Genomic DNA, 11,287 nt, shown 5'->3' with positions numbered 1-11,287 from the left:
GGTGTCCAGAGGGTACAAAATTAATCATTTAAGTATAAAAGACATGTAAGAGTAAAAAACACTGGATTTAAAAAATTTGACTGAAAAGAAGGATTCCTACAAAATTTCATGCCATAAGAAGTAACACAGCAAAAATGATCACAAAATGAAAAAAAAAACTTGAGAAAAACGTACAAAAATGACCAAAGAGGGCATGAGGGTTAATTACTTTTCAAACGAGTTGCTGTTCCTGAATCAAATAGCTTTTCAGTAGTTAGGTATTAGGTAGTTAGGATCAAGTAATGCGTTAGCATCCACACAAGCTAACTTAACGTTACATGTCCTCGAGCATTCTGATGCACAGTGGAGCTTTCTGCTGCTGTCTGAAATAAAAGTGCTGATTATTACTGACGCCACCGCCAAACACGGACGTGCATCGTTACATGGATGTATAAAAAATAGCTCTGATGTAGTAAAGTACTATTGCCATGTTGATGTAGTTTAGTTTGATTCATTTCTTTGGGTGCTAACGTTCGCATCAGTGTAGTGAAGGTTAATTTATTGTAGAATACCGGTAACGTTAGCTTAGAATGGACTCTATGCATGTCTACAGTTTTAACTAAACTCCATTATCAGCAAATTTCGTTTGATATCAGTGCATAACACTACTTGCTTTGGAGACATCGATACATGCTTTACATTTACTGTCCTGTATCACACAGGGACGCCGGAGGAAAGCCGACAGCTGATCCACTTTCGGGCTGAAAACGAGCAGAAGTTTCTAAAATCAAAATATGCTGCAAAGCAACTATGGGAGTGAGTCATGCGTTCATGTTGTAGCCATTCATTGGTACTGTATTATTGTAATCATTTGTAATTCATTCCTCTTCATGCACCTGTACATTGTTCTTGGTTATGATACAGGACACACAGGACAACGAAAGGAATGGGGTTGGAGGGAAAGGTTACTGGCCAACAGGCATCAGACTGTGGTTTGGAATTTCAGACTAGTAGTGTGTATGTTTGTGGTCTTGTGTGTCTTTTTTGAGTTTTATGCATTTGAGTGCCTTTTTTATGTGTGTGACATGTAATTTATGGTTCTAATAGTTGATAATGTTTCTGTAATATAATATATTTTTATATAATGTTTTTGCCTGTTATGTTTATTGGGCAATAAAGACAGATATTTGTTAACAAAGAAAGTGTTTCTGAACATCAATGACAGAGAAACAGTGATAACTGAAACAGATATACCACACATCATGCAGTGTGTATACAAATATTTATTGCAAACAGACCTAAGTAGTACACAGATAAGAACATCTGCATCTGCATCACCACCACCAATGTGAACATGAAAGAACTATAAAATATATACATGCATATGACACTATTTTCAAAACCCACTCAATCGATATGCACACACTTGCAGACAGTATCTTGGAAGTTTGTGATCAATACTTGTCGCCTCTGGTGATGTAGCAGCCAGTTAGCGACGATGTATGATGGCGTAACTGTAACCAAGTGGTGTCTCTTTTTCATAGGGGTATGTTTTCACACCTAGCCCTTACCACTCTGTTTCGAAGGACAAGGGCTAAGACAAAGGGGGAAGGGGAAGGGGTAAGACGAAGGTGTAGGGGAAGGGGTAAGACAGAGAAATGGGATTCAGCCTAAGTCTCAAAGTCGAGTCCCCATTTCTACCATGAGGTCACGGTCATTTCAGCGGGACAAAAGGTAAACTGTAAGCCGGGTACAGTGCAGTTCTGTTGTTTTAATTGTGTTATAACGATTCTGATGTTTTGTGCTTGTGGAAAAATCCTTAGCCTCAACCTGGTTAACCCTGCAGTATAAAAATAAAACAAATAAGCTAACAATCTACATGTCTTTAACATTCAATGCTGTAAATAGTTGTATCTTTACTTTCATTTTAGAGCATTGGAATGCCAGAAAAACAGGGTCACTTTGGGGAGCGGGCTGCCTGGAGCACCTCAAAGACTGCCAAGGATAAGAGTAACAGTGCCACCCTGCGGGCATCCCAGGGTGGCACCCACAGGGAACAATCTGGAATGGGTGACATGAGCAACCGCATGCTGCGCTATGACTCAGAGAAGGACGCCGAAAAAGACTCAGGATACTCAGGTGAGCAAAGGCCCATTTTGATGTGTGGCCATGAGACTGTCCTCACCTGAAAAACGCCCATGTTTTTTGTTTAAGCAGCAATTAAGACCTATATTTCCATTTATAGTAGCCGCAGTAGTTATGACAGGAGCAAAGCAGGAAGAAAGGTGAAGAAGTATAAGAGCTTGCTTACACCACACCAAAATTGGAAAATTGCCTTTTTTATTTCTTTTATAATTTTTTATTTATAATTTTAATGTATATGCTCCTGTTTCTATTGTTTTCCTGAGGCAAAAGCTCTGTTTTTGAAGTGAATTTGTTAATGTGCCTTGTTTGTTTGTATAGCTGTATTCTCAATTAAGAAGTGAAAAAAACAACAATTCACTTCTAGTTAATGTGTTACTCTTGTTATTTCCTTCTTCCAAAACAGCCAGGAGTTGAGTTTTCATTCAAACTAAAGATAAGACTTTATTAAGCCCACACTGGGGAAATTCCCTTTTTACAGCAGCTCAGCTCAAAAGAAAAATTCACATACATCATAATAACACAAATACACATTAAATAGACATTGGAAAAAATATACAAAAAGTATTACAAGAAATAGAAGAGAAAAAAATAGAATTAGTTATAATAATAATAGTAATAATATTTACACTATAAACACCTTTATATAAACAGACAGTATACTGTATATACAGAGATATACAGATGAGATAAGGTGCGGATGAAGATAAATGCCATATTGTACAGTAGGAGGTGACACAGAGTAATAAATAAATAAATATCCATAGGGCAGAATATAGTGAAGTGATGGAGTCTGACTGCTGCTGGAATAAAGGACCTGTGGTAGCGCTCCTGCCTTCCCTGAGGGTGCAACAGTCTGCTGCTGAAGGAGCTGCTCAGAGAACTCACAGTCTCGTGCAGGGGGAGAGAGGTGTTACCAATGATTGATGCCAGCTTGGCTGACATCCTCCTCTCCCCCACCTCCTTCAGGTGTCCAGAGGGCAGACCAGTATAGAGCTAGCCCTCTTCAGCAGTTTGTTGAGTCTTTTCCTGTCCCTCTCTGTGCTCCCAGCTCCCCAGCAGGCTACTGCATAAAATATTACAGACCTGTTTTTAACAGAGTCCTGCACACACTTAAGGACCTCAGCCTCTTCAGCAGGTGGAGATGGCTTTGACCCTTGTTGTACAGGACGTCTGTGTTTTTGGACCAGTCCAGTTTATTGTTAGGGTGAACAACCAGGTATTTGTATGTCTCCACCATTTTGATGTCAACACCCTGGATGCTCACTGAAGTAGTGACGGGCGGCCTCCTGCGGAAGTCAACCACCATCTCCTTTGTCTTGCTGGTGTTGATACCCGCTTAACAATGGCAGTATCATCAGAGAACTTCTGCATGTTACAGCTGCTTGTGTTGTACCTTATGACTGATGTGATAACTGCCAAATTAATCAGAGCACACAAGGCACAATTGCCTTCTAAGTTACCACATTACAAAGGCTATTTCCGACACAGTCAGTCCACATAAAACACACCGGGGCTACATTCACTTCCAGCTACCTTCACGGAGAACAATGATGCAGAACAGCATCACCGATCTGTTTTAACCGAATATTCTCTGTACAGCTCAGCTAAAAACACCGGATCTGCAGCATGTTACCGAGACGATCACTAATAAGCCTGTTTGTAACTGGTAGCCTACCAACAACGTGATCTTCACCTGTTCAACTGACTCACGGCGGGGGGCTGCTGAGAGTGAATAGAGGAAACACTGGAATAGAAATTTGGTATTAATTTAAACAAACGAGAAAAACTGATGTATGAAACTGCCAAATAAATTAATTTACCAGTTAATTGAAGGTGCCGGAACGCTGTTCCGGATCATTCTGGCCCACTTTACCCCTAAATATTGGTGCCAAACTGCGACCATTTCGCAACTTTAAAACTGCGGCCGTTATGTTCTCTGGTTTAGATATAAGGCTGTATTACCTGCCACTGCTAAGGCCACTAATTTATGAAATGTTCCTGTATTATAGGGGAGGAACAAACGGCCGATATCGTCGTATGGTTTGGAGAATTTGTTGGTGGACACAGACTCCATGAATACTTTTCTTTCAGAATTTAATTCACGTTAAAAGTATTCACAGAAACATAATACTTGATTATATATATATATATATATATATATATATATATATATACATTTTTTTTGTGAATTTACCAAGTGTATACTAGCAAATGACACATTTTCTATGTTTTCTTTGGAGTTGTATTTAAGTCAGGGTGGTAAAGCATTGGAATCAAACATTCTCATCCTATTGATACCATGGCTGTATGAAGAGAACCTCACTGATCTCCCAGTTATGATGTTAACAATTCCTTTCCATGGGAAAACAATGCAAAAAAGATCTGTGTATTTGTGTTTGTATCCTCTCTATCTTCTCTTACTCTTGGTTCCCCCTCTCCCCCAGAGGCTGGTTCAGACTCTGTTCAGACTGATGTAGATGACCAGCGCAGCAGTGTGAGCAAACCTCACAGGGAAAACAGCAAAAGCTTGAACAACAACACCAGTGTGAATACTGCAGGCCACAATATGCCTCCTTATGAGGAGCTCACCCCCTGTTACGTCATCAAAAATCTGGTGGTCAAGCTGGTGAGAAATTCAGTTATGTAACAACTTGCTTTTTCTACTTTGTTGCATCATAAACAAATATTCAAATACAATGTATCAATGAATGGTTAATTCTGTTTGGAAGTATATTCAGTCGCCAGCCAGTACTTTTTTTTAAAGTGTATCTTAATAGTGTATTTTTATTAATTGTTGACAGTTCAACAGTAAATCTCTTTTTAATTGGTATTTTTTAACTAATAGGCATCGGAATCTTTTTTGAAAGCCACTATATATACTATGTATAACTACTGTATAATAACAAATGTCATTTCAAAATATGGAGTTAATAACTGCTTAACTTCACAACCAAAATACTGCCAAAAATATCCCCCAAACTACTTCAACAGTATTTTACAAATTACAGCCAAATTAAATTACATTTTACAAATAGCTAATTCACTCATTGTCTCTGTTGCAATCTCAATGGGGAAAGTGCTGCTCATGCTCAGATATAAGGGAAGCCATGTCTTTCTTAAGCCATCGATCCATCTTGCCAGTTGACAATAACCGTAAACTTTATTCCTCTGTATTTCCTTCAAATGCCACGCTGATCATTTGAGATGCCAATGACACAACATATCTATGCTCCTCACTATTAGGCTTTGTTGTCTCTGGCAGACAGTTTGAGAAACACTGTTTTGAATTTTAAATTAAAAACATGACATTTTGCCAAATCCAATCCTGGACCACTCTTTGAGAAATAGCTGTTGAGGATTTAGATAATTAATGAATTGGTCTAATTAATGTCAGAAAACAATGAGAGGCAAGGGGACTTCTTTAATTGTCTTGTTTTGTTTGACTAACAAAACCCAAGGAAGAGAGAAGCAGAGAAAGACAAATTATCTTATTTTTATCCTATTTCTTCTTAAAAAAAGATTTAAACAATTACTAGATTATCAAAATAGTTGATTGACTAATCAGTGCATTTGTTTAAGCTCTAATACAGTACTTTGTAAATATTTCTAAAGCAGCATTAACCAATATTTTGGTCACTTGGAGCAGAGGAAATAAGCTATAAACACATTGACATATCTTAACCTTGTGAAGTTGATATAAATTGTCAAATATCACAGTACTTTTTGCACTTAGTTGAATCTTCCAACAGGTGAGAAAAAAAACCAAAGCCAAACTCCAATCATGGCAATAAACATCAGTAAACAAAAAAGCAGTTTTTACAGGAAAACAAGGCATGTTTTGCTTTTGTACTTAATACAACATTTACCTCTATTGACTTATTTACCTCTATTTACATCATCTGGTTACTATTTTTCTCTAGGTCTTTTTGCTTCAGTTATTTTTGTGTCCTACTGCCTATCTCTTTGTGACTTTAACCTCCTTCCCATCTTTTGCTCTTTTTTTACTCTGGTCTTTGCTGCTCACATCCCCCTGGTGGTACAGTCTAGACCGGAGGAGCTTCTGCATGGTCCCCTGGCGTGGGGTGGAGGTTGGCACAGCCTTACCAATGCTACAGCGCCCAGCCAGCTCTTACTGATCCAACAGCCAACAATACCTGCTACTTTCTCCTCTACCTCGACTCATTCATCCAGTCTAGCTGCACCACAAGTTCAAGTAAAGAGAGGACACAGCCGCAGCAGCCAGAACCACAGCAGCAAGGACTCATACCTGCCCATCCTGAATTCTTACCCTCGCATCGCCCCCCATCCCAGTAAGGAGAGCCATGAGGGAAAGGGTGCCACAAGGGTGGAGGGGGTTAAGAGTGGAAGTGAAGGCCAAAGCCAGAGCAAGAGAGTGTGCATAGAGGAAGAGAACATTGAGGAAGAGAAGAGAGAGTCTGTACCTACCACCAGTCGCCTCCGGAAGCCACAGAAGCATCAGAATAATGGTAGGGTCCATCCCAACTGCCAGTGTAAAGGCAGAGGAGGGCACAGCTCTTTCCCCAGTTCATCTCACTGCCTGCTGCCCAGCCATGCCTCCTCAACCACCCAGCACATGGCCCACCAGTGCCAACAAAGCTCGGGCTCTGACAGCGCAGGCTCACCCTCCGTCTCTCCACCTTCTTCCTCCAACTCCCCCCCAACCTTCTCTCTTCCCTCTTCATCTCCCTCTTCCTCCACGGCTCACAGCCCATGTCAACTGGCTCCAGGCAGCTCACCCGCACACCATCGACGTTTCCTCAACACAGCTGAGATCTTGAACCAGTCAGGCCTGCTGGCCATCACACTACGCACCAAGGAGCTGCTGAAGCAGAACGCCGCCACCGAGAGAGAAATTTCCCAGCTTCATCAGCACACTCATTTCCTGTGCCAGGTAGCCCAGGCCAGCCGGAACGGGTGCAACAAAGGTTCAGATAGCCTTGACAAAGTCCTCCTGGCCATGACTAAGTCAGGCTGCTACCCAAACTTAGACTTAAATCAACTGACAGTGCTCAGTAGCAACCAACAGACCAATACTAGAGGTGAGAATGACAAAGACACAGAAAACAACATTGAAATCATCAAGACATACAACAACCCACTGCAGGCGGGGTCTTTACACAACATAGCTGATGGAACATCACCACCCTCTCCACTGTTTGCCCCCTCGCCAGACACAGATCCATGCACATGCTTCTGGATCTAATGTCCACCTCCCTGTCTGTTTATTTTCCCAGGTCTGTACCTAAACAGTGATGCAGAAAAGTAGTCATGGACCAGGACTTAAGTGATCTCACTATGTTGCCAGAAAGTTCAGCACACAATAACTATCTCCTCTAGCTTCCTGGATCTGTAATGACTGGTAGGGTAACATGTGGACCTAGCAATACAGGAGAGCATGAGTTTTGTTTGAATTGTGCAAAATGCCAAAGTAAAACAGAATATGGCTAGTTGAAATGATGATTTTCATATTTACACACATAGTTTAAAGTTGAACATGATTGATCTATTTTCATACTGTTAGTCAGGGATTTGCTGATTCCAGGTGTCTATTTTTCATCTGTATTTTTGCCTTTTGTGGACAGGGCTGTCATTCAGGTGCTCACATTCACAGTCAGCAATGGATGTCCAATGTGTCCAATATCTTATCAGAAGCAGTCAGACAACTGAAACATGCTTATAGAGAAATATGCCTGTTAGTGAGTGTGTGATTTGCCTAGAAACCTGTCAGTCAGCAGCTATACTTGTGATTGGAGGAGAGTTATGGGGGAGGGGCATTATGGTTCCATGCCAGTGTTAGTCAGGTAGAGAGAGCGGAGCTCGTTTTCTCTTAATACATCCATGATGGAGCTAATTAAAGATGCAAGCGAGTCAAGCCTTGTGCACCAGAAATAACACTGGCCTTAGGACTTCTAAAGGACAAGAATTACTGTTACTATAAATACTAGATTATAGAAGACAGATTGACATCCCCAGTGGGAGACTTAGCTACAATTAGCCACAAGTTAGCTGATGTGTGCTAAACTCTACCAAAACAGCACAGCTTACATTAAAAGTTAACACTAAACCAGCCTGCTTCTAAACGAAAAAAATGGCAGAGATAAACAGATTTACTTAAGATTTGGAGGTTCCAGGTGAACTTGTGGAAGCCATTCTAGATATGTGGTTATAACACATCTGTGAGGATTCCTGTGGCGGTGCGGACTCTCGCCAGTATGCAAATTATCTGTAAACCGCGCCCTCTTTGTCCCTCCCCTCAAGCCCCTCCTCTCTATGCCAAAACAGTTACAGAAAGTTGAAACTGAAAACCAGTGACATTGTAAAAATCCTAGGGATGCACCGAACCCAGATTTTTTGGGTTCGGGCCGAATACACAACTCACTGGTTAAGGTTCTGCGGAACCCCAAACCGAACTGAATCCTACTCCCATCCTCCATTAACACAGTAAATACATTAATGAAGTAAACAACGTCTGGTTAACACAAGTTTTTTGCTGTGACTGTCCTTCCTTTGCCTTACCTGAAATTGCTGCATTTTGGCTGCTGTCTGTAGATTCCTTCATGCAAATGTCTTAACAGCGGCAATGTTGTGTGTTAGGGCCCTTGCCACCACGAGACAAATCAGCATTGCAAACTGCAGATAGAACTTTTGACGCACGGAAAGAACACGCACTTTTGATAGCCCCACTGATGGTGAACGTAAACTCCCATGCTTTTTTTGCACCAAAACATAGATTTATAAAAATGAAAAAAATGAATAAATCGTCAGAGCCAGCCGCTCCATAATAATATAATATTCTGAAGTAGCCAAACTTACTGTACCTACACTCCCTCCTGCAGCATTGGTCTCCATCTCTGTTGCTTCTGGTAATCCACATTCAGACCCACAGCACGCTTGTTGCTCTGTGTTGGTTAGTCAACCCAGTCTCACGTCAGTTCGTGATGGCATTACGAAATTAAATCTATTAGAACGTGATACCCTCACGTTATTTTGAAGATTTACGTGTTGGGGTCACGTTTTTTATACTAATGTATTTCAATGAGAAGCATCTTACGTAATCACAGCATGAAACTTTCTGCCAGTCGGGCTGCAGCAGAGAAGCTGGATACAGCTTTGATATTATTGGTATTTTTAGCCCAATAACCGCTGTTTTAATCAACATTTATTCACCAGATCTTATCACGGTTTATATGTATTTCTTTTAATGTTATTATTTCGGTCTATTTCGACCAGGGAAGCTGGATTGCTTTGTTGTTTATTGATATTTTTAAAACTATAACGCTACATCTTTCAACATGTATTTAGCTGTTATCATGGTATGCATTTCTTTATTTTAATAATATAATTTCGGTCTTATTACCGGTGAAATATTACAGTAAATAAGACAGAACAGTAGGCTACGAAATGAGCCGAGCTGGGCGCATTCAAAGCCGATGTCCCAAGATGCAATGCGGGCATTCATTCACAGAATCAGACAACGCCAGTATCGCTTCAATGTACGTAAGGGATCACGTAGAGCGTTGTTATAGCGAATACAACAACGACGGGGTGATCAGGACCCCGACGCCAATCTTTTTCTAGCGGCTTTATTGATAGCTCTCCTCCAGAGGGAACAGAACTGCGTCCATGGCAACGCTCTGCAATGCATGGCAACGGTGTGTTATACCAAAGAACTTCTAATGGTTATACTTAGCAACGGTCTGTTATCAAGAAAATAACAGACCGCATTGTACATTAGAATATAAGCGAGTCATGTAATAAATATATATAATCAGTAGTTTTGTCACCAGCAACAACACGTTGCTCAGTTTTGTTCCAGTAAGTTATGCACCGTAATAACGTTTAAAAAAATCAGCTGAAGACTCCGGAAGTGACGGTCGTAATACCCGCCGGCGGATAGAAAAGATACAAATACATAATATTCGTAATATTGATGTTTTGTCTAACGTGTATTTGAGGAGTTAAACAATAAAGATAGCATCAATAATAAAATACAGTTTCATGTATTTGTCTCATGTACTGTTTTGCTCAGCGGGCGGCGGGGGGGCGCCTCAATCTGAACGAAACGAAACCCACACCACGGCCGACAGCAGAAACAGGAGCCGAACATGTCCGTCCACCCACCCCGGAAGAACTACAAGTGCTCAAGCTTTGTAACAGATTCTGGGCCGCGTCTATAGTGGGAGTTGTAGTTTTTAAATATATTGGTATATTTCTCATATGTAGAAGTTGGTAGTGTAGAATTTTGGATACACCCTGGGTTTTTTTGGGATGGGGAACACACTGGTGTCATCTGGTTTTAAAAATAGAATCATTAAATAGGTGAAAATAGCTTATTACCATATTTGACAGTGCTTACAGTGGATAAACTTTGGAGACCATATCTACATGATAGCTGAGGTCCAGAGCTTTCTATAACAGCTGGTCTTATGTGTGTAGCACCTTCTGTTGCTAAATGACAAGCCTTCAAACATGGGCTGGGTTCAAGGTTCAGAGGTCAATATTTCAAAGCAGGAATAATGTATGCTCTTCAGACTGACATATGTTACTCTCCAGGTTGAGACCTTTTCAACGATGTGTTTGCTATAGTCCTACGACAAGGTTTTCATTTTCACATATCATAGGGACCATTTTGCAAGCTATAGGCCTACTTTATTGTCCCCAGAGGGATATTTGCCTTGAGTTCAAATGCTTCACAAATAACGCTTGACATATTGTTTTATCATACAGATGACATACTTACGATAAAAAAATAAACAAAGTGATATGGAGTCAGATTGAAGCACATCACACAGCCACAATCTATTGCTCATCTTTCACAAACAGTGAGCAACACACAACCCTATATGCATCATATCATGAAGCTATTCCCTGCAGCCTCAAGCAACATTCTTTAAAGTTTTAATTGAGGTAGGTCCAAATTAGGGCTATAGTTTAGAATTATTTAGTTTACATTAGGGTACCCATTTCTTCCGACAGAGGATAAGAGCTACTTGGCATGGAGAATAAATATTGATCAGACCATATTCTCTGTGCTCCCCTTACAAGTAAGCTTTAAATGAGATGTTTTTAGATATTGCTGACATATTAAAATGCTCTGTAATGCAGCCTTGTATAACATAAACCCTCTGATTCACTGTGAGTG

At 40.5% G+C, this 11,287-nt stretch overlaps 1 protein-coding gene across 9 annotated transcripts in view; it reads left to right on the top strand.

Moving 5' to 3' along the window:
• The window catches only part of LOC120544521 (CLOCK-interacting pacemaker-like), a 13,945-nt gene extending 4,816 nt beyond the window's left edge, over positions 1–9,129 (top strand). For 2 of the 9 annotated variants that reach the window (XM_039778333.1, XM_039778332.1), the window contains exons 2-6: positions 702–795; positions 904–992; positions 1,911–2,118; positions 4,569–4,750; positions 6,167–9,129. In XM_039778333.1, the coding sequence (XP_039634267.1) occupies positions 774–795; positions 904–992; positions 1,911–2,118; positions 4,569–4,750; positions 6,167–7,348 (1,683 nt within the window). In that variant the 5' untranslated portion in view covers positions 702–773 and the 3' untranslated portion in view covers positions 7,349–9,129. Of the gene's footprint in view, positions 1–701; positions 1,714–1,910; positions 2,119–4,568; positions 4,751–6,166 lie in introns of those variants that run through there. The other 7 variants (XM_039778330.1, XM_039778329.1, XM_039778337.1 and 4 more) reach the window with 6 other exon arrangements.
• The last annotated feature ends 2,158 nt before the right edge of the window (positions 9,130–11,287 follow it).

This window comes from Perca fluviatilis, chromosome 16 (genome assembly GCF_010015445.1).
Source record: "Perca fluviatilis chromosome 16, GENO_Pfluv_1.0, whole genome shotgun sequence".
Classification (NCBI taxonomy): Eukaryota; Metazoa; Chordata; class Actinopteri; order Perciformes; family Percidae; genus Perca; species Perca fluviatilis.
This window is presented reverse-complemented; position numbering and strand designations above follow the sequence as displayed.